This window comes from Pieris brassicae, chromosome 3, assembly GCF_905147105.1.
Source record: "Pieris brassicae chromosome 3, ilPieBrab1.1, whole genome shotgun sequence".
Lineage (NCBI taxonomy): Eukaryota > Metazoa > Arthropoda > Insecta > Lepidoptera > Pieridae > Pieris > Pieris brassicae.
Genome location: NC_059667.1, coordinates 6,742,711 through 6,765,800, shown reverse-complemented (window position 1 = coordinate 6,765,800; position 23,090 = coordinate 6,742,711). Strand labels below are relative to the sequence as shown.

Genomic DNA, 23,090 nt, shown 5'->3' with positions numbered 1-23,090 from the left:
CGACTTTCCCCCCAACAGAGTTAATATCATTAATAGCAAATTCTTATTTCCAATGGGAGCGTTCTAATAAAATATCATGGCTAAACAAGGGTAAGATTCAGAAATGAGACTTAAAGCTAAGCGTGCTTCCTGTATGTAAAAAAGGTATTGGAACTTGACCTATCCCCAGCATTTGAAGAAGGTTAATATAACTATGTAATTCGATACGCGAAATTTGACATGCGCGCACATTGAAAGGTTGGGTGGTTGCGATTAAGCTTTAGGAATTAACCCCAGTCTAAATTGATTTCCGTTATTAATTAATAATTATATTAATATCTTCTGAGCTTTGACACTTTTTGAAAATCTTATGAATTTGTGGGAAAAACTTACAAAATTGGCAATTGAAATTTTATTGCGTATCTACACGTTATAATTAATTGTTGCTAAAGGCGTCGCGTCACCAGGGGAGTTGAGAACACCTTTTTTTATTTATAGCTAATGTTTTAAATTAATGTCTTATTTGTTACTGTTTACGTAATGTATTGTACGTTGAAAGTTTAACTTGTTTTATACAATTCGTGCCTACTTCTGTTAGTCCCTGATAGGTCAAATTGTAGGTCCCTATATCTTTCGCTGACCGCAGCTGCTAAAAGGCGCTCTGCTGAGTAAAAAATAAAAAAGTATACATATATATCTGGCTCTTGTTTTTTAACAATACGATGACTAATAAGAGCCTGACGCCAAGCCCACTAACGCCAAACGAATTTGTTTGAGAAGGACATGAACTCATGGTTCGTCACTTGGCGATTTGGCGGATTCATTCTGCTTACAGTAATGTTATAATCCTTATTTAAATTCAACTTTTTAGGAACCAGTTTTTTGGGGTCCAGCTAAGTATATTTTCATTCTCAATGTTCCTTCGAATTTATTTACTTGAGACAAAAAAATCATTTAAATTAGATTGTTGTCTAGTATATGTCATTTAAGGTTAAAGTAAATAAAATATTTCGTTCTAATCGTTTATTGAATAAAATACAATTTCACAAACTTTCAATTATTTCAATTAAGTATATAGTATTTTACCTACAGAGGTATGTCATTGGTCCATAAATTACGCATATGACCGAATATCAACGGTTTAAGAAGATTAAAAAAACTCTAATAAGCTAAACAAAGCACTTGTGCAACGAAATTATCTTGTGGCCATTTCTGGTGAAAAGAATGTAGAATTCATAAGTATTAGATATTTCCCAGCATATAATTTAAGTGGCTTAAAATTTAAACATTCTTAAGTACGTTTGGCAGTGCACGTAGATTTTACAATAAATTTTCTTGTGATCGGAAATAGCTTTTCGTAACTATGTAAGATATACAAGGTTTTGGGCCCGCGAAACAAATGTTATTCTTTAAAATGATTGGCAATAAAAAGTCTAAGGGAGGTTTAGAACCGGTTTTAGAGCTAACTATGACTTCCATATGTCAAAATCGATTAATACATTGTTGACGCATGGTACTTATGGTCACACTTAACGCTAAGACTCGTTGAATTTTACCCTAACGTACTTTATCACCATTGTCTATCTCAGTGCTAAACGAACCTTGTATATCTGTATTGAACTATTTTATGAAGCTAAGTACAAATTGAGCTAAATACATTGCTAGATAAAAGTACTAGTAGTAAACGTGTAGATAAAAAGAAAAATGCTGAAGCAAGAACTCGTGAAACACAAAGATTTAAATATAGAAAATAAATCACGTCGCTAATTGCTAGATTACAATAAAAAAATAGACAAGTCAAAAACGTTATATTAAAACCCCCTACTAATCAACATACAAGATTTTATGGTGTTATTTCAAAAACGAATTTTTCTTACGTCGAATATAGTTTTTTTTAATATTTGATAGAAAATAATTAAGATCTGATAGTGGTTACAAGAGATTAAGTGTAAATATTTTTATATAAGTTATGAAACCCGTTATGAAAATAACACCATATATAATTATAATAAGTACACATAGCTTACACTCGTAATAATGTTGGGAATGATAGACTCAATCCTAATTGTAATTTCGGCAAGTAATAAATGCTACTAACTACGGAGCCATTTCGCTTAAAAGTAAATCTAAGTACGGAAAATGCCACATCAGAATACTATTACAGCAAACTACAAAATAATACGTTGTATGTTCCAATTGCAGAAAAATACTCTTGGTTCTATGTACAAGTACCAGCTATTCACAAATCGTATAAAAAAAGGAAAAACTTTGGCAATCATTCAAAGAAATTACTACAAAAGCAAATCAATATAGTCTGTGCAATTTAGTATAATGTAAGTAGTCTGTGCATCTTTCTATTTCATACAATGACACGATGTTGTTGTATCTAGTTAATACAACAGCAACGTGTATTAACTCCAATTACTGTTATAAATTAAGATTCTGTAGTAAAATCTACACCTAGTATTTATAGTTGGAAATCGGATATAGGACCCAGGTGTAATATAACTATGTTATATTGCTTGTCTGTGAAACATTAAATTGCAACTGTCAGGTTGTCATAATTCCGAGTCACGCGTCAAATATTAAAAATAAAGTTTTAATTTTGTTTGTATTATTTATACATTAACCTACCACATATACCTGTCAACGTAAATACCGCAAATTATAGTTTCCGATGGTAATATCGATAATTCCATGAGAAACGGCTCCTTTTCTATTATAAAGTAACACATAAAACTTATTAATAGATGTTATACGCATCGGTAATAGTGGAAAAATTGCGCTAATGAAGTCGGCACTTGCGTCTTCAAATTCTGGAATAATTCTGGCTTTTATAAAACTTAGGTTAATTTTACATTGTTACTTTTAGTTCAATTATAAAGGTTTTACTGAATAATGTGTTCAAGTTAATTTCAATTATTGCTAGATCACGCTTTTTATAGAAACTCTACAATGCGTAACTATTTAGATGAATGTTTGGTATTTAGAAGAAAGTGCTTACAGTCGTATTTTAGTCATATTTTTGAATAAAACACATTTATAGTGCATATGGATCATGTAAATATTTTTTTGTTACCTTAAAGAATATGAAAGCCAATTTTATACGACAGTTTTTTACTGTCAATATAAACGACTCGAATAATATAAAATTTACGTTTATATCAGTTAAGTTTTATTTAATTCTAGTACTTGCGCAAATCAAAACAGTTATAGAGTTAACCAAATGTTTTTCTTGACGCACTCTTTCCACTATTCCGTGCTAGTCATGCGTACGTTTCCCTAAAGCGTTTTTGTATGTGATGAGCGGCGTTTAGAAGACGATGGTGGAGCGAAAGGTGTGGTGGGGCACAAACTGGTGGAGTCGGGGCAAGAGGAATGATTAGTGGGGGAACTGTGGCATCCTTGTCGGGATGACAGAAGAACGCAACGCAATGGCGGCCGCGAGCTCGAGCGTACATTCCAGATGGTACCACGACACGGTGCATCTGTAACAAAGATAGACTAAATTATCATTCGGAATTTAAATATTGGATTAGTGTTAATTGTCAATTAAACGTGTACAATGAATTTTTTTTATTTTACAGAATAATATATCATGGTATATTACATTTGAAAAGCACTGTGGTTTTAATGTAACAATAACAGTCTTGTTAGGTGCGCGATAAATGCATACAAAAATAATTCTTTAACTTGTTTTTTATATTGCTTAACGTGATGATGTTACGCTTAACGAGCAGTGTTGGGTTTAGAAAACGCGACTCTAATCCCTTATGTTGTAGATTTGGGTCCCGGCTGTGCACCTATGGACTATCTTTCTATGTACGCATTTAACATTCGCTCGGAAATCGGCTTGCCTTAGACCCAAAAAGTCGACGGCGTAGGTACTACAGGAGGCTGCTCATTATTTGCCTATGATGAAATGATCATGAAACAGAAATCTGATGCCCATAACCAATTAGTAGGTACCAACGTACCAATCCAACCGACAGCTCGGGTCTGTACATCACGCTCAACTCGGTTTTTATTGTCATATCGAAAAACTATTGAAACTTTTTAAAACTGGAGCATTGATTTTTAGATTTATAATTACATAAAAAAAAGATGATAAAATTATATCTATTGGTCAATATGTTAGGCAGTGAAGTAAAATCAGCAAACTTAATATAATACTAACCAAAGCCGGAAGCTTATTTGTAGTCCAGCTACCGAGTAGTTCACCAGTCTGAACAAGAATGGCTCCAGGTAGATGACCGACAGCTTGCCATTTCTCACTTCCGTTCAATTTTACCTGAAAATAAATACAATAAAATTATTTTCTTTTAAAAGCACATGTTACGCGAAAAATTGATACAAGGGAGTTTTGAAGTTGCTATTATAAGCAGTAAATTAAATTTAGAATATTTGAACATGGCTCTGTCACGTTGATCGCAATTAGATCTAAATAAATATGAAATTCACATCGATGTTTAAACTGCTGCGCGAGTAAGTTGGTAACGTTACTATTTGAGCTTTGTATTGGACATTTCTGAAAACTTTACTAAAATATCCAATATTTTTGCCATGTTAGTACGAGTTTCAACGGACGATATCGTGTAAACATTGGGAACTTATACAATACCTTTACCAACATTATAACACAATTCACAACGGGTTTAAGAAAAAGAAAGAAAACAACTTGTACAGGTAGCTTTGGTCGCATTAAACTATTAGAAATTATCTCATAATTTATTTTTATTGTATTTATTTACACTTCGTTGCATTAATACAGAAATACAGTAAAATAAAAATAGTTAAAGTAAGAGGACAACTGGCGGTTGGTATCGCTTCCGAGCGACCTCTTCCAGGCAAGAAAAAAAACACTGCGAAAATGTAATAAGTACTGTTTTTGTGTTTAATGGCCTTTAGTGATATATGACTCTTAGCGTCTGACTTTTTATTTTATTCTTTCTCCAAGGGACAGTCAAACTTAATTGTAAATTAATGTATGGATTTTTGATTAGCCTTATATATACCTCTAGTCCTCCTTCTGAATCCTGTGCTACCAGAGTGAAAGTACACCTGTCGCTATGTGCTCCACAACGGGTGTAGGCAATAGCATCATGACAGCACGGTCCCTTATCTTCTGGGGGCACTGGGGGATAGTAGAGAAGCTGCATGCATGAGGGGTTGCGTCCATCGCTTTGCAGCATACCGGAGTGAGAGGCCAGCAAAGCGGATGGTGGAAGACCTGAGGATTAAACAAGATTATAAGTATTTTTGTAATAGTATAAATAGTTTACCTATCGCTTGAATTGCTGAAGAACAGGGTTATCCACGTGAACTTTTATTTAGTCCGTTTTCCTTTGAAATAGCGGAAATTATTTAAAAGTTTTTGTCAGATTTTTTGTGTTATACATATAAACACATACTCAACTAACTTTATTCGTATAACCAAGTACAGTAATGAAAGTCAATAGAAAAAGATGATAGATTTATTCTAAATTAACATTTACTACCAGTTCGCAGGTCAAGGGCGTAGAGCGGGCCAGAAGAACTGGCAAGAAAATTTCCGCCACTCTTTTTAATCGCAAAGTTTTGAGTTATACAAATTGTTTGTAAGGCAGAGTTATAAATATTTGACCTGGAGCAAATCAATCACAAGGATTAGGATCATTTAAAATCTTTATTGATTAATTTACGTTTAACGAGACCTTTTTAAGAAGAATTCAGTGATAATTCTCTAATTTCGCTTAGAAATTTGTTGTAAAAACGAATACAATTTCCATACAAGAAGTGGTTTATTATCTGGAGCCTAGTTGGTCGTACGCTTTGATTAATTATGTTTCGAGTATTATATTGGTAAAAGTCACAATTTGTTTTAAAATCGTTCATATTTTTTTAACATACAACATGGCTTCAAGAATATTTTGACCAGATAGTGTCATAATCATTAATTCCTTAAACTTATCCCGCTGGGAAACATAACAAATCCCACGAACAGCCGGAACATACATCCTATGTACATACTTAGAACATTGATTCTACAAGTAGAACAGGTTCATACAAAACTCAAATTTATAAAGTCACTAGTATTTCCATTAACTTTTAAGCTTAGTTACATAAAGATAAAAGACAGATTTTGTTTTGTCGTTCGTGTACAAGTCGCTTATTACATAAATAATACATAATTTGTATTGCATGAGCAAAAATATGTTAATTACGCAATATACTGTGACAACAATTTTTAACACTCGATGGCCAAACAACATACCGTGAATAATATCTGATAAACAATACCAATACATTAAAATTGACAACATATATTTTTTAAATAGTAGCTTTCCACACAGGAAATCTAAAGTTCCTAGCAGGCCTAGTTCTATTATTCAATTCTGTCTGAATCTCATGCCAAGAATTAAGCATAGTCGAAAAGATCATAATTTAATGGTTATTGTTCCATAAATGTTTTACTAACACGTGTATTAATCCAATTTAAAAGAAAAAAAACCCAATGCGTTTTGATACTTTCACAGTGGTAGAAAAAAAAGACTTCTCGGACTAGATTTGAGTTTGATTGAAGTTTCGAAACAAAGGTATTATATTGAAAAGTGGCAACACCGTTATTAAAACACATCTAAACAATTTGAAAGTCTTACCGAAAACAGACGCCAAGGCCTGTAGCAACACTCTAGACAGGTTGGTGAGGTCGTGTGCGAGGGGAAAGGTGTGAGAGGGGAAGTCAGGCACCTCCTCCTGCGCAGGCATTGCGGCGGCAGACAGAGTCGTGATGTTGAACGAGTGACGTAATTCCTAGAAATTCAAAAAGAAGTCATACAGACCTAGTTACAAGGTTAGATGCATGTAACATTTAGCTTTAATCTAAAAATAACAACCTTGAAGCATTTCTAATAACCTACTTAGTATTTAATAAATATATGGTTTACGATAAGGCAGTAGCATAGGACAGGAAGTGGTCCTTGGGTGGCTTGGCAAATCCCAAGAGCCTCGCCACCCCCCTGAATAGCAGAAAGCTTTCGAGTGTAGCCCCATAGTCCCCGCGTCAATCGCGACATCCATTTAAAAATAAAAAGGACAGGGAGTGATATGGAAAACTATCGTTCCGGAGGCACGGACAGATTTTGGGTCGGAGAGTGTTGTAAATAAAATGACGTTTTTTTTTAAATTACATGCCTATATGAGATGTTTATAACGTTAAGGCAGTCAATAAACCTTTTAAGCCTACCTGTGTTCCACATGAGATCGTGGAGGAGAACACTTATTAACTGTAGCAAATTTCTAATATCATTATTTATTTATTCATATAACATGTTTTGGAGACCGGCTAATATAAAGGTCACTGTTAACCTTTTTAGTGTCATCGAATTGTTCGGTTCCCGGGCGAACGTAACCATGCTTGTTGACAGGATTGCAGAGGTACTGCGCTTGACATCCCTCTGGTAGAGCGCAGAAGTTATCTAAATCAGCATACACTGTTTTTAGCTGAAACATTAGGGTGGTTATTAAACAACAATATAAATTCCCTTTTTCATTGGGTTAGAAATGTTTTAGGTCATTGACAATATTGTTTTTACACTTAAGTGAGCGTGTTTAGAACGCTCAGGTACATTGTTAATAAATTGTGATGAATTGATGAGTGATTAAAAAAAATTATATTGTTATTTACAGAACAAACAAACGGGCAGCAGGCTCACCTGTTGTTACGAGTAAGTGATACCGCCCCCATGGACACTCTCAATGCCAGAGGGCTCGCCAGTGCGTTCTGGCCTTTTAAGAATTGGTACGCTCTTTTCTTGAAGGACTTTAAATCGAATTGGTCGTTTTATTGACAAAACGAAAGATCGTCGAAATGCAAACTTCCCTCTATAGTCTTATACATTTAAATAAAGTAAACAGATGTGTTACTGGTATGGTCTACACTTGCGTGGTGTATTGTAAACGTACGAGGCTCGTTTGGACTATTTCAAGTTAGATACTCTAAAACTCCGACGTGACTTCATTTTCCTTTGATATATTGCTTACGTTCTAATATAATTGATGTGTATGTGAATGTGTGTTAAATTGGAGATGTCATATTTTCTTGTATTTTTAGGCATACACATAGTCTTAGAATGTATAGAAAAATAAATACAAAAATATACCTTCTCCTCAGCAATGCCGTGGTTGACCAGCAGTGCTAGGCCCTTAGTACTAAGGGCGGCAAACAGTTGCTGGCCAATGCGACGTACCACTGATTTCATAGGACATATTTCCGTTCCTGAAATACAAGTAAAAAGTTTTAGGCATATTGATTTACGATTATCTACACTAATATGAGAAAAAGATATTTGTTTGTAACCGATGAAATTATTATCCACACAATATGAAATCACTTTAAAGAATTTGAAGATAACAGCTTTTTTAATGTGCTTTCTCTAAAGTTTTTTTTCAAGTCACGAAATGCATATAATTAAACCACACTAGTACACAATTTTGACAGCATTTTCATTACGCATGAAGTATAGCTTGCACAGAATATAGGGTTATTTCCACCTATCTAAGCAATAAAGTGAATAATACAAGCTAATATTTCCTACATAATAAAATGTTTTACGATTAGATTACCAGCGAATTCATACTGGGAGGACCCCAGAGAGTAATTTCAAGGTAGTGTTTTTAGTTTAGAGCCGTAAGGCAGCCGTTTCTGGCAAAACCCGTGAATGGCAATTAATTACTATATTCTTCAATCGTAAGACCCACAAAGAAAAAAAAATTAAATCTATAAACCCTACAGGGACAAAGTTCAATATTGTCGTCTTAATACGTCACAGCGCAACAAGGACAACTACATTTCATAATTAAAAGTAATTATCAGCTATACTAAATTCCTAAGCATTGAGATTCTTGCTTTACTTGGAATTTAATGTTGTTTGCTAGTACTACCTGAATTGTATCTGTTTCATGACGCAAGCTCCTGTAGGGTCTGCAATTCTATTTTTGTTGTTATTAGGTGAAAATTGTAATAGTGATAATTTGGAATTTAATTAGACTAGATTAGTTTGTTTCGACATAGTTAGAGTTGCTACGTAAAATGGTATTTTCAGTTAGGATATTAATTACAAGACTCGCTACGTTGTGAGTTGTGACCTTTTATAAAAACGTTCATTCGTATGGTGGACTCGTTTTAGGCACTTAGACTAATTGTTCATTCATTTAGCACTCAAAATAAATCCAGATTAACTCGCAACGTACTAAACGTTTGAACGAATACCCGTAAACTAAAACTTTGAGGTGAGGTACAGTTACATGAATACGTAATCAAAATATCTTTAGTAATGTCACTGCTATTGAGAAAAACAGTTTTTAAACTATTGAAATATGTAGACGAACAGTTCGTGGAGGTTTGGCCGTGACATCATTTTCCTGACGCTCACGTATCCTGCCCTGTGGCGTGATGGTATTATGTTTCTACTCCGTTGTATCAGATACCAAATGTTTGAACACAATTGACTAATTACCTTAAAATTTTATGTCCAAAGAATACTCGTGTGGGTGTGATAAGATAAGCCGTTAAAACTATGAGTAGTAAATATTATGATACTAACACAGCGAATAATAAAGTACGACTATATACACTCAGGTCAAAATTATCAAAAAGATTGTTACATTATCTTTGATAATAAAGTTTCTTGGAGGTTCGTATTGTGATAAATGTAATAAAAAAGTAGTATGCCACTGAGTTTTTTTACGATTACGTAATCCAATTTTGAATGTGTATTTTTATTTATAAGACATTCCCTACAAATATTAATGACATCACTACATAAATTATATCCTTAAACTGCAATTTAACTCATTAAGCACGAAGTGTAAAATATAAAAACCATAAAATTAGGTGTAAACATAAAGTCTATTAACCACACGTTGTTCCTATCGGGATCAGATTTAGAACGAATGCTTGACCTACTTTCGGTGATTAATTTGTTTGCAGTACTCAAGTGAGAACACGAGTTGAACACGCAAAGAGCATTATACCAATAAAATGGATCATAAACTAATCTTTAGTGACTAAATCACGGCTTTGGAAGATTTGAAGCACGCTTTAGTGTTTCATGTTTTTATGATTGAAGATTGAAATTACTTTGCTAATTCTTTTATATCTTGTTAAAAGATAAGTTTAAGTGTTAGTATATGGTTTAATCTTTGCAAATATACCTGCATAGAAAACGACCCTTATAGTAGAGACTGAAGTTGGAGCTTATTATGTTCATCTTAGATCTAATAAAGGCGATGTATTTAATACAGTATAAAGTTTATAAGTATCTCTAAAAATCTAATAAGTTTGTATTGGTTGCAGATTGATCCGGAATCTAGGAAGGAAATATTATGAAATCATGAATGACGACTTTGCAAGAAGCGAGTCAATACAAACCTACTTTGGCCACTGGTTCTTTGTTAGAACTCTGCACTGTAGTTTATAGGCCATATTATTGATATTCAATTCTTGGGTAAACCATTTTTTTATCAGTGTTATGGTTTGGTTGAAAGCGATGTCGAACGTAAAATATCATACCATAACTTTAATTGAAAACATTTATTAAAACATATACCTTATAATGTTGTTTTAATATTAAATTTTCTAGGAATTATATTAAATTTACTAGTTTTAATAAGTGCGTAATCGTGTATTATCTGAAATAAACAAGTTGGTATCTACGATATTTTATAACTTCGAAAGCGGTCGTTATAAAGCTTTTTATCAATTCATGATGGAAAATATTAAATCAACACAATTATGCGTAAAAAAAATATTATAAGCGCTTCGTCATGGTTCACGTTTGATTATTTAATCAAAGAGTTTATAACGGATTTTCAAGAATATCAAGTTTCAAGTAACACTCGAGATATCGTTGTGACGACTTCCTCGTAATGCCTAATAGAGTCTAGATTGCAAGTCAAGCTATCTGAGCCGGCATTTCATGCAACTAAAGCTAACCTTTTTTGTACTGACTGGTGATTATTTCTATGTAATTGATAATTACCTTAAACCAACCCACAAACCTTCGCAACACTGTGACTTTACAATTACTTGATACATTTGATTAAATAACTAATTCATTTAATACTTTAACCATTTATAGTGAGTGAAACATTTCACTATTTTCACCAGAACCATTAGTGAAAATATGATATAGATAAAAGTAAAACGGTGGTTTTATATTCGTGAATTGCCCAATCTTATTTATGGCAATGTGTTTGTATGATTGATATTTTTAATTATGCAATTATTATTTTTCCTTGCATTGCATTATTACACGGAAATTAAACTCAAAGAGGTTCTTATATAAATCAATGCAACATGCAATAAGTATTAATATATCGAAGCAAAGAATAATGCAAATTCTAATAAATGCGGGTATACGTCATAAAAACGATAGATTTAATAAACTGCTCTATTGTTAGTTTTTTATGTTCTATTGTGCGACAGTTCCGTCACATAACTGTGTATTGGGGAAGTGCGTTTCTCTTTACAATCAAACAGACTACTTTCCTAATTAGTAATACATATATACATTGTATAAGCTGGATTTTTTGGTATAGTTTCCGCGGTGACAACGATAGTTTTCTGTCCGATTACAGAGAAAGCTGGGATACATACCATAACGAAAAAAATTAATGAAACATATGTAATGTATCAGCCATATGCATGAGGTTACAGGACTTTTGCAAACTCCACACAATTACGCAAAAGGTGACAAGACCTCAATAATTGGATGTACGAATTGTTATAGAACAATTGACATCTCCCTAACCGTGCATGCTAAGGTTGTATAGAGTTACAGCTATTCATATCAAGCTCATTATTTAAATATCAGGCGAACCTTGGCCTCGTTTCACGTTTTTACCTCATCTTTTTAAGATTCATTGAAATATAATTCGTTTAGTCCTTTTTATGACTGTCATTTTTCAAATAAAGCCTTCACAAATTGTTCAGGTTATATGCAGAAGTAGAAACCAAGTATCGTATTTAGTAAATTTTGTGTTTCAATTAGAGAAGTCTGAATATTTTATGGCATATATAAATAGTTTAATTATCACGAACTCAAATTGTCAACTCAAAATTAAATAAAAATTAAATTCGTTAAATATTTTCATAAACCACACGTGCTAACCAAAGAGTATATCTTTTGTTTTATGTAAGTGTTTATATCTCATGTTTATTAAGATATACATAGATATGATATTTGTAGTGGTAGATAGAATTAGATTACATGTCTTTAGCTTATCATTAGATATATTACGTAATTTGATAATATTAAATAATAGTCATCAAATTGCAATATGAGTTTAAAGTTGCTGCATTGTACTCATTTGATAGACCAGCATGATGCAAGTAATTGCATAATTGCTTAAACTAGAACGATACAATTACAATCACCGGTGACTGAATGGCATTGTTGGCGATTTAATTTATATTTCATGTAATGTATTTGATATTAATTATTACATATAAATATTTGTAGATTGTTTACACAATAAAACATTGAGGTTACTTTATAAATAGGCCTTAAAACTATCCGAAAATGTTGGAGTTACTCTCGTAATAAAAACTATGATAATATATTTATTTTAATACATCCATTTTCAGTCAAGTGTTTTCTTATTTATTTTCCGAATTAATCCTTTGCATGCGAATCAGTATAATAAACGAAAAATGTATATCTCTTAGGTGTAACTGTTTAGGTTTTTATTTTTACCATTTCTCGTTACAGGTTAAACTTTCATTGGTCGAATTTACCTTTCAAAAAGCTTTTACAGATGGTTAGATCTTTTATAGGTGAAAGTCTTACGATGGTTCGAAATATATTTTTTTAAGTGTCAGTACGACCTCTTTTTTGTGTTGATGGTATTAACTTCCTTATAAAAATAATGATATATAAACTTTCAAATCGTAAATGTAATACCATTAAGTACATATTTGCAAAGTAGGTTTTGTACGGTATATTGTGTAGAAGGTTGGGAAAAACGAAATTGTTGTTTTTTTCCTTATGGTATACGTATGACGCTGTCATTTTATTATTTAAATATACAATACTTTTTATCCTTTAAATTGTGAGCCATTGCTAAATAATAAATTTTAATATATAGATTGAGGAAGTCTGGCTAAGCCTTATATACATGATAGGTCGATTTGAGCTGCGAGTCGGCATGACGAAATCATGAAGGCCACGATAATGCTTTGTTTTATTTCTTTGTAGATGTTTTACGTGTAAATACATGACGATAGTTTAATATTCCAATACTCAGTTCAGTATGTTGAAGTTTTCTTTTGTATCACATATAATAAAACTAATTTAGAATTGGTTATAGTTCAATGAAACTTAAGTAGACATTTTACGTTGTTTGATTAGACGTGAATATTCAAAAATGTTTTGTTTGTTTCGTTCATTTCTTTATGTTTAAAGTATTGTATATGTTATTTGGTTTTGCTAACCTTGTTTAATTTAATTATTCCTTAGAAGGTTGCCTGATAGATATCGTTAGAGAGCGATAAGACGGGTTGTCCTCATAATTCCAGTATTTTAATCGTGGCAATAGTGTGAAATAAAGGAAAATATTTTTATTTATTTAAAGATGATCTTATTACACGTTTATACCTATTCCGCGGAACTTATTAAATATAATATATCTACTTAAATGACACATACGAGGAGGAAAACGGATGTCGTATAGCATGTGTAACATTTATTGTGAGATTTGTAGGTAATTTAAGCTAAGTTCTTTGACAAATTACCTTCCTCATTACGTTAGCATTAAGTGACTTGCAATATATATATTAATTTTTAAACTGCGTTTTATCCTAACATTTACCTTAACCTACGAAAGATTTATTATACGTTTACAAATAAAGAAATAGATCGTTCCATTCCAATTTCGCTAAGCTATATTTCTATATAGCTTATACCCGTAGATTTAGAGTAACTTATATACGTCAAAGCGCAATCGTTCGATCACAACCACATTTAATCACAATAAAACCTTATCACATAGTTATAAGATTCCGTTTCCTTAACATTCAATCATTATTTTCAAAATCGCACTAGGAAAATGAACGCGGCCTTTTCTATGTGTCATGTGTAGCATTTCTAAAGGAAGTTATATTTAATATTATACCCATTGTTATTAAAGAGCTCTGAATATTAAAATTCTAGTACTAAGAGCGTCATTGTGATTGTGGCATTGCAAATGGGTAAGTAGGTAACTAGGCTAGTGGGTACAGCGTGAACATCAAGTGGGTTCGCAAAATATACGTTCCTCGTCCAAAACACGCGGTCGTTATGTGCTGTAAACTGCTTTTGGGACACAGCAATACTTAAAAATGTTTTGCATAAATGTATACACCGCACTTTCGCGACTAAACATTGGAGACCACATTATGAATATGTTAAGAAGATGTTAATAGAATTTATGGTGATGAGTTACTAGCATAGAATCTCTGATATTCAAATAAATTGCGGTACACGATAACGAAATTCAATTAAAACAGTAGAATAATTTTTTTACTCTTCTTGTGGTATTGACTCTATAATCTATAACATAAGCTATGCTGTGAATGAATAAACAGTGTACTTTACCCTAACATCTGCATAATTTTATAAAGATTCATAGTTTACTTCTATATATTTTGTCTCTCTATTTTAGATGAAAGTTTCGTAATCCTTTAATACTTTGTTTAATTTAAAATTAACAAATTAAATTAAAAAAAAACAAATAATTATGAGTATATCTAGTATCTATGTAATATTGTTTCTCTCTTCGATCGGTAGTTCAAGTCTGAGCGCCGTGGTCAGCATGGAAACATCTGGAACAGACAACCTGTCGTCCAGACAACCTGTCGTCTGCTCCAGTTGACACCGTCCGTAGGTGTCCAACGCCTCTCTTATTACAGTGTAGAATTTGAGGATGACAAATCCTTCACTTAATCGGTTCATGTAATTGGTGAGCTACCACAGGATCTTTGACCTTTCGTGTCAACCACGATTAATTTTTCCAAGTTCTCTCCAGTCCAAATCATCGCCTCTGGACAAATTGTATCTAGATGTTTATGACGAGTTTTAATAAATTTTAATCAATAATTAATGTTAGTATTATGAACTTTGATCACAATGATACTTAAGCAAATTGTTAATTACATAATTAAGATTTAACATTTAGAATGAACATTTATAAAATATATATTTATAAACCAACTTATTAAAATTTAAAACTTATTAAATATAACATTTAATTGAGTTTGTGAAAATACTTCTAAGCGATAAGATTTAGATTTCATGGAGAGTTCATTACGATGTGGATTACATTGAACAAAACAAAATTATGAAAATAAAATCTAAGGAACACGATTTTAACGATATTCATTAAATATTATTCTTGACACATTCATTCCTTAACTTTTTTTTAATTGCTACAAATTTATGGAAAAAGTCCACTCAAGGAGTTACCTTAGGCTGAACGACTACTTACCTGAGGAAATTAATAATGAAACAGGCATATAAGCGCATCTTCAGTAATCGGGGGCTACCAACTTTTATATACACTTATTAATGTATTTCAATAAAACTTTAATGTTTTGCTTATACGCTAAAAAAGAAACAGCGGCATTCGTTGCAAGTTTGTTTACTTAACCGTTTAACGTGCACGTGCTAATAAGAGTTCTATCAACAACATTCAGTAAACGACTTTAATTGTTTATCAATAATACATTTGAAGTTATGATAAATGGAGCCTGGTAAAACTGAAGGTTATGTAAATTTTTAAAAACATTTACTTTTATTCGAACTTAATAAACGCAAGCAAGGGAAAACGGGATTAGCCTGGAGCTTGAAAAAATCACTTTACGACAGTTTTGACGAACGAATTTGTATGAAAATGGTCACGCAAAACGGACAAGACGCTCACCTCATGTTAAGTTTACACCGCCCATGGACACTTAAATTGCCAAAAGGCTCGCAAGTGAGTTGCAATGGAACGCAATTCTTCAATTGTAATAATTTCAGAAGTTAGCAACAAGAAATTGATCAGATTAAATATTGTTTACATTATGGTGTACTGTATTACACTTTAATCAAAATAATGTGGATTTTGTGAGTTCTAATGTGTCTCCATAAAACTATGAAAATATCTAGTACGTATAAAAATCGGGTTTCAATACATATAACGTAATTTTTGTTTCATTATCATTATAGTACTAACTAACTTTATTTGTTACGTCAGCTTGTTATTATCTACAGTTGGCTTTATCAAATGCTTCATGTTATCAATTTTAAAGTGACTCTGAAATTAATTAATGGTTTTTAATTAACCACAAACATTTTTAGATAATAAATATGACATTTCCAAGTTGGAAAATTAAAATAAATTGTCTATATGTAAAAACCATAGCTTCAATAACTCTAGATAACTGACAAGTGGCGAAAAATAGATACAGAGTGAATATAATTATTTTGTCTCTGGTATTAAAAAAAACTCTACAATAGGGTTTGTTTCAATTACGTTGTAGCCAATTGAAGTTATTTTGGTATCAAATTCATTGAGATATTTTCGATTGTAACAAAAAATGTTCCTGACCTTCGTTAGATTTACATTTATTTATATATAAGGGAGGTAATAAAAATTGTTTAGTGACTGTTACTTGACTTGAATCTAAAATTATTATTTCGTTAAGAAAGTGTAGGTATTAACTCCATATCATATGAGGTTTCAACGTTAAAGAGTATTAAAAAACATCAATTTTGATGTTAGAATACCGTAGATACGGTATAATACCGTATATGTTATAAGCTATTTCATCTAAAGTATATAAAATTTTTGGTAAACAAAAATGTTACAAAAGACAATAAACATATCAGTACATGTATATATCTTCAATATAGAAACCTACTTTAGAGCCTCTGATAAGGGAAACCCTATCAATGCATCGCACAACTTTTCCACCAATTTAAAATTATATTCGTGGATATTTTTGTGTTGACCAGTTTGAGGCCATTACACAGTTAATTGTAATTTATGAAACTATTGCAATATTAACTGCATTAAAACACGACTGTTTGATATTTAAAATATTTTAAATATCTGCTAAGATTTTCAATATAGTAGGTATCATAGAGGTATTTGAATACGTAGTTTCTTTTCGTTTGTCTTGACAAGTTTCGCGTTTCTGACCTCTCATCCAAAATATTGTCCGAACTTTTATTCAGATCCATTAAGATACGACATTTTAAAAGTTTTCGACCCTTATGAAACACACTATAATACACAACTAAGTACGTACATAACTAACTACATACTTAAGCGCAAAAAATTCCAACAGCACCGCTCATGCGCAGAAGCAGACGCTGCCATAGAGATGATGCGCCTGGTATAGAAGTTTCAGTTGAGCAGTGTTGGCCTAGTGGCTTCAGCATGCGACTGTCATCCCTGAGGTCGTAGGTTCGATTCCCGGCTGTGCACCAATGGATTTTTTTCTATGTGCGCATAACATTAGCTCGAGCGGTGAAGGAAAACATCGTGAGGAAACCGGCTTGTCTTAGAACCAACAAGTCGACAGCGTGCGTCAGGCACAGAAGGCTGATCACCTACTTGCGTATTCGATTAATAAATGATCAAGAAACAGATACAGAATCTGAGGCCCAGACCTGAAAAAGTTTGCAGCGCCATTGATTTATTTTATTTATAGAAGTTACAGTAATAATTTGATAAGATTCATTTGACGTTGACGTGACCCGCCGCCTATAGACACCCATAAAACCAGGCTGTTTGGTTGTGGCTGTTGGCCACCTATAGTAATTGAACTTAATATTGTTGTACTAGTGGGCCATGGGAACCATGTCTTAAAAATAGTAGTTACCTACTATTTTTTTAAAAGTATAGATTTCTTATCAAAATCATAACAAAAGACTGGATTGTTCTTGCCATACATCCATCACATGCTATCCGAGAAACGATCGCTAAATTAACTGATTACAATTTATGACGTGTATCGTTTCATGCAACGAATTCATTGACCATATCAAAGTTATTAATGCATATTGTATTATATTTTTTGAACAAATTAAACGCAATTCTGCGCAATTAAGCAGCAGCTAGAAGGAAGTCTTAACATAAAACCGTAATTTTAAAAAGAACACGGAGTTCGCGTTGCACAAAACTATGTTGCTTTATTTATTTACTTATTTTAACTAAGCGTCAAATTCATAACAAACATGATTACTAATCACCATAATGTTTTGGTGTAGTTTTTAATTAAAACATTAAATAATCTAAATTGGTACTTTTTTATTTAAAGATAATATCGCTAAAGCTTCCTTTGAAAGAAGAAATATAAACTATGAGTCTCTGACCCAACCTATGTAGTACATACATTCAAATTAAGAACGTATTTAGGTATTAAATGGTGGTTTTATATAATTGTTAATGTATTTGCATTATGCTTTAGCACGAAAGTACGTAATGTAGTCGTTTATTAATTTTTGTATTCCGATTCGGTGTGGGTCCTTTGACGTCGGTATTAACACGTTTCACACATATGGTATTCAATACAATGGTTAACATTATCATTGGCGTGTTCGTACACAATGGCGACACAAACAATGGCATTCTTTTATTTGGTAGTGAGCAAATATTTGATGTCTTACAATTGTCGTAGACGGAAACTTGATTTTCGTCAGAACATTATTTGTATCGCAAAATTAAATAGACTTTTAGATATGAAATAAGAAAATTAATAGTATTAACATGATTCTAATGATGAACGACGACACATAATCACTTAGGCGGCATACACATTACGCCCCTCAACCCAAAGGGAAGTTAAGGTGTAGGAAAGTCCACTCCTGCCACAAATCGAAATAAAAATATAATTTCACTAATGTACACATATGTCAGTAAAAATGGTTCTAAATTTATATTTACTGCCAGTTCTCATATCAAAGGCGTAGAACGGACAAGAAGAACTTGCAATAAACCCTCCGCCACTCTATTAAATCGCTGAGGTGTTTGTTTAATTTTTATTTTAAATCAATTATTACGAATATACTTTTGTGGTAATATTCCACGGACTCCCCTGTGGAATGGCGATCCAGAGGATTCAGAAGTCTACACGGCCTCGTTGGAACTACCCGATATAGAGCCCACTGAAATATTTGATTAACAAAGAGCCTAGAATGGCCGTGTCCGTGTATAAAAAGAAAAACTTTTTTTTACACCTTGCCTACAAAAGCGGACAAAGGAAAAATATATAAAAAATCAGTACCGTACTGTACAGTAAAGGTACTATTTGAAAACGTCCTTGAAAAAAATACTTGGTCGTCGATTTCTTTTTATACCTAAATTCGATATCACTTTAGTAATTTCGTAGTAAGTTCATGACTGACCAGTTAACAACATCGTTTTCCAGTGACATCTATACAGGTAACGGATTATTTCGTCATACAACTTATCGCGCACATTTATTAGTGACCTACTTAATATTAACGGATAACCGGAAATGTTCTCTCTGTATATTATAATCAAATATTTAAATAAATGTATAATGTCAATCGATTCTAATATGTCATAGTGTTATAGAAATATTGTAATAACAATTATTTTTCTAAGAATAGAGTGAAGACTGGAGTGCCGATATAAATGTTTATTTAAAATAAACATACTTAAAAATGAAACCCGGAATTCATATTGGTTCTCATATCAATTTTATTTTTACTTCAAATGACTGAAAACTTATGTCGTTAATGACGCAATGCAAATCTTATCCATTCTTAAATTACGATTTGATCAATCGATTTACGTGATTTAAATATTTTACGAGTCCATTCTGTCCAGAATCAATCAAAGAAAACCTCAAAAAATTTGAAAATGTAATATAAGCTGATTTTATTATATTATACGTGGGTAACACTGAAAATGTTTAGAACTAGCCAGTTAGAAACTTGGCTAATGAAAACTTTTTTGAATTTCAATTTTAGAACTCTTTGGTAACCTAATGTAGTATATTTATATTTTCTAAACATTTTCAGTGTTACCTGGTAACTGGTTTTTATATATTTCGACAGTTATCGCCATGAGGTTGACTATACCTAGACATATCTTATATCTTATCATAGCCCTGCGTATTTAGCATACGACCTTCGTCATTTGCCAGACGTAAGCAGTTGTGAAATAAAAAGGTTATATTGAATTCTAAAAGTATTATAAGAATTATTTATATACGTTGTTTAAGTATATCCGTGTATTGCGACTTCGCCGGTAAGGGGATACAATCCATGTAATCATATCTCAAACTATGTAGCTAATGATCAGACATCGTAGACAAAACCTATATCGTCTATAAATAACCCTCTCCGTAGAAAAAGAACACAATAACAATAACAACAATAATAATAATGTCCTAATTTAAATGGTGAGCGTAATGTGTAAATTAATTAAAATCGTATTATTTAAGAAACTATTTTTCTTTAATTTCGACAGATAAAATTTTTGTTTATTATATGGCAATAGTTATGATAATAATACAATTTTTTAAATTAAATATGACGTTTTCCATATTTGTTTTTTGGCAAAAAATTATGTCTATATTTATGATATTTTAAATTGTATGCATATAATCGAACAATTAGAGTCTTTACATACAAACATGACCTTTTAATTTGGCAGTATCTGACCTTTAGCGTTCTTTTGCAGGGGCAAATTCAAATAACACATACCAAGGTTTTACAATACAACAACGACTGATTAGGTTCCGAGAAATACAGATAATACATATTTCGATGCGTATTCGATTCAATGCGTTCGTCCCTAGTCCTGAGATCGAATATTCCAGATATAATAATAAATATATTTACGATTCTAAGTTTATTAGCCAAGAGTCCTAAACAACAATTCCAACATTTATATAAAACATCCGGTCTCTAAATAATAATAATTTCTAAGTACACGTGGACAAGAAACCTTAGGGGGGCAAATGCAAATGTAGGTACAACTAGTTTCCAAATCTCAGATATACATAATGAAGAATCGATTTTTACCAAAGTTCCTATTTATATTCAAGTATCGACAAACTCGAGTATTTGCAACAATGAATCAGTGTCTGCAATGCGGTTAGTCTGCAATTATGGAACTTGTCTCACTTAGAGCGGCATAGCGTGTAAGAAAAAAAAGGGACTCCTTAGCCCCACATAGGGTTCAAACGGTCGTTGCCCTTGCGTAAGGTTTCTTTATAAATATACGTAGACGGCTCATATTATTAATTTTATTTAATATAATACGATTTCAAGGTAGTCATTTGTTCGTGAATTTTTTATCAGTTGACTATTATCATTGATTGATTGTTTTGAATAATACATTTAATATTGGAGGTATTATTCAAAACAATGTGTGCTTTTCATTTATCAATACTAATATTCTAAAGAGAAGTGATTTGTATTTGTTGGATCGATCAAACTCAAAACTACGTCACCGATTTTAAAAAAATTGTTCATCATTAGAATACTACATTATCTGTGAGTAATAAATAGGCAATTTATTAACAAAATATGTCAAAATATAAGCTCCCACCCAGTTATTAATAAATGTTGAAATTGCGAGTATAAAATGTCGAAGATTTCCTCAAACTTCCAACTATGTTATAACAATGATGTTGATCATCACTTTCTTAATCCTCTGTTGATTACTTTGTCTACTAGATACTTCGGGACTTGCATAATATAAGACAAACAAATATGCAATCTTGCTGTTCAACTGTTTATTTATCTACATATATTCGGTTTCATAACGAGCCAAATATGCACAATGCATGTATAATCCGTGTCACATTTCTTTGCTTGAGAAGCATAGATAAGATTCATTAGATTAGTCTGATTTACAGTGCTTCATTCACTGCATTACTAACAATGGTTTCATGCTGCATTAGTAAACTGTTATTTTAAGGGGAAATAGGTGGTTCAACGGCGAAACCCGACCCGCTAAGGTCTTTGAACTTGATTGAGTTTAAAATTTATCTACCCAAGATTGAGTTTCAAATACATATCCCATCGAAAGCATTGCACAGCTGTCGGGTGCATCCGAGTTCGACCACCTATAATTGGGGATATGCGCAGGTATAGGCCTTTGTAGAGATGAAACTTTTGAATGCAGGTAACAACTTTTTTCAGTTAGGTCATAAATTTATTAAACTAATGGTAAAGTTTGGAGTATAGAAAAGTATGCTCACCTATGTGTGCTAGGTCAATAATGGGAATTTCGCAGCGCGCAAGAAGGGTCTCCTCCTGAGGGCTCGCCATAATTGCCGCTTGTCGCTCGCGCACTTAACACAAGCGCCTTATCACACTCCTCGGTAATTAGCAATTAGCGATCGTGACAAAACGATAACAGAAGAATAGGCTATGACACTAGGCTATACGAAACCGTACGTTAAAGTTTATTAAAGTTGTGAATGGTCTTTTGATTACCCCTGGTATAGAAGCGTTCAGAACTCATTTGCATAACCTTGTAGTTCCTACTTGAGGCGTTGAGCGATCTGACGTAGCAGCAATGAGCTATACTGACTTGACACATTAAAAATTGGTTTCTTTAGTTCTCTCACAATAAATGTGTAAGGATGTTGCACCCGCGTGTTTGACGGCGTCGCGCCCCCCCGTCCCTTGCGAGTTTCGAATGTCTTTTGGTCTAAACTGGCTCACCGTGCGCGATGAGCGTTACCCTCCGGCCGTTAGCTCTCACTTGTATATCATCGCGCAAACTTTCGTAACCGTATAGCGTGTCGAAATCACTCCGCCCAATACAAGACTTTAGAAAGTGTAGCGTGGCAACGTGAGACCTGCTCAACGATCGAAATGGTACTGACTCGCCACGAGCGCGTACGCGATACGAGTTGAGCCCCAACTGAGTCACGCTCGGCGGCCGGCGCTCACTCACTCATTGCTCACTTCATGCCACTCTATATGTATAGTATGGACGACAAACGTGTTTGTATCGTATTTCCCACGTTACTCACTGTCCCCATTTTCTCAAATTCACGGAGTATTCTAAATGCGACCTATGAATTAAAATGTGCAGATGGAGTGATTTATATATTA

The 23,090-nt window shown here is 32.8% G+C and overlaps 1 protein-coding gene across 1 annotated transcript; it reads right to left on the bottom strand.

The window, feature by feature from the left end:
* Positions 1–987: 987 nt before the first annotated feature.
* Positions 988–22,911, bottom strand: LOC123706721 (UPF0676 protein C1494.01-like). The gene is made up of 7 exons (XM_045656087.1): positions 22,226–22,911; positions 8,121–8,236; positions 7,327–7,461; positions 6,618–6,771; positions 4,995–5,209; positions 4,157–4,270; positions 988–3,467 (listed from the first exon to the last, which is right to left on the bottom strand). Exons 1-7 carry the CDS (start codon positions 22,293–22,295, stop codon positions 3,246–3,248), a joined length of 1,026 nt encoding a protein of 341 aa, XP_045512043.1. The 5' UTR covers positions 22,296–22,911; the 3' UTR covers positions 988–3,245.
* Between the last annotated feature and the right edge of the window lie 179 nt (positions 22,912–23,090).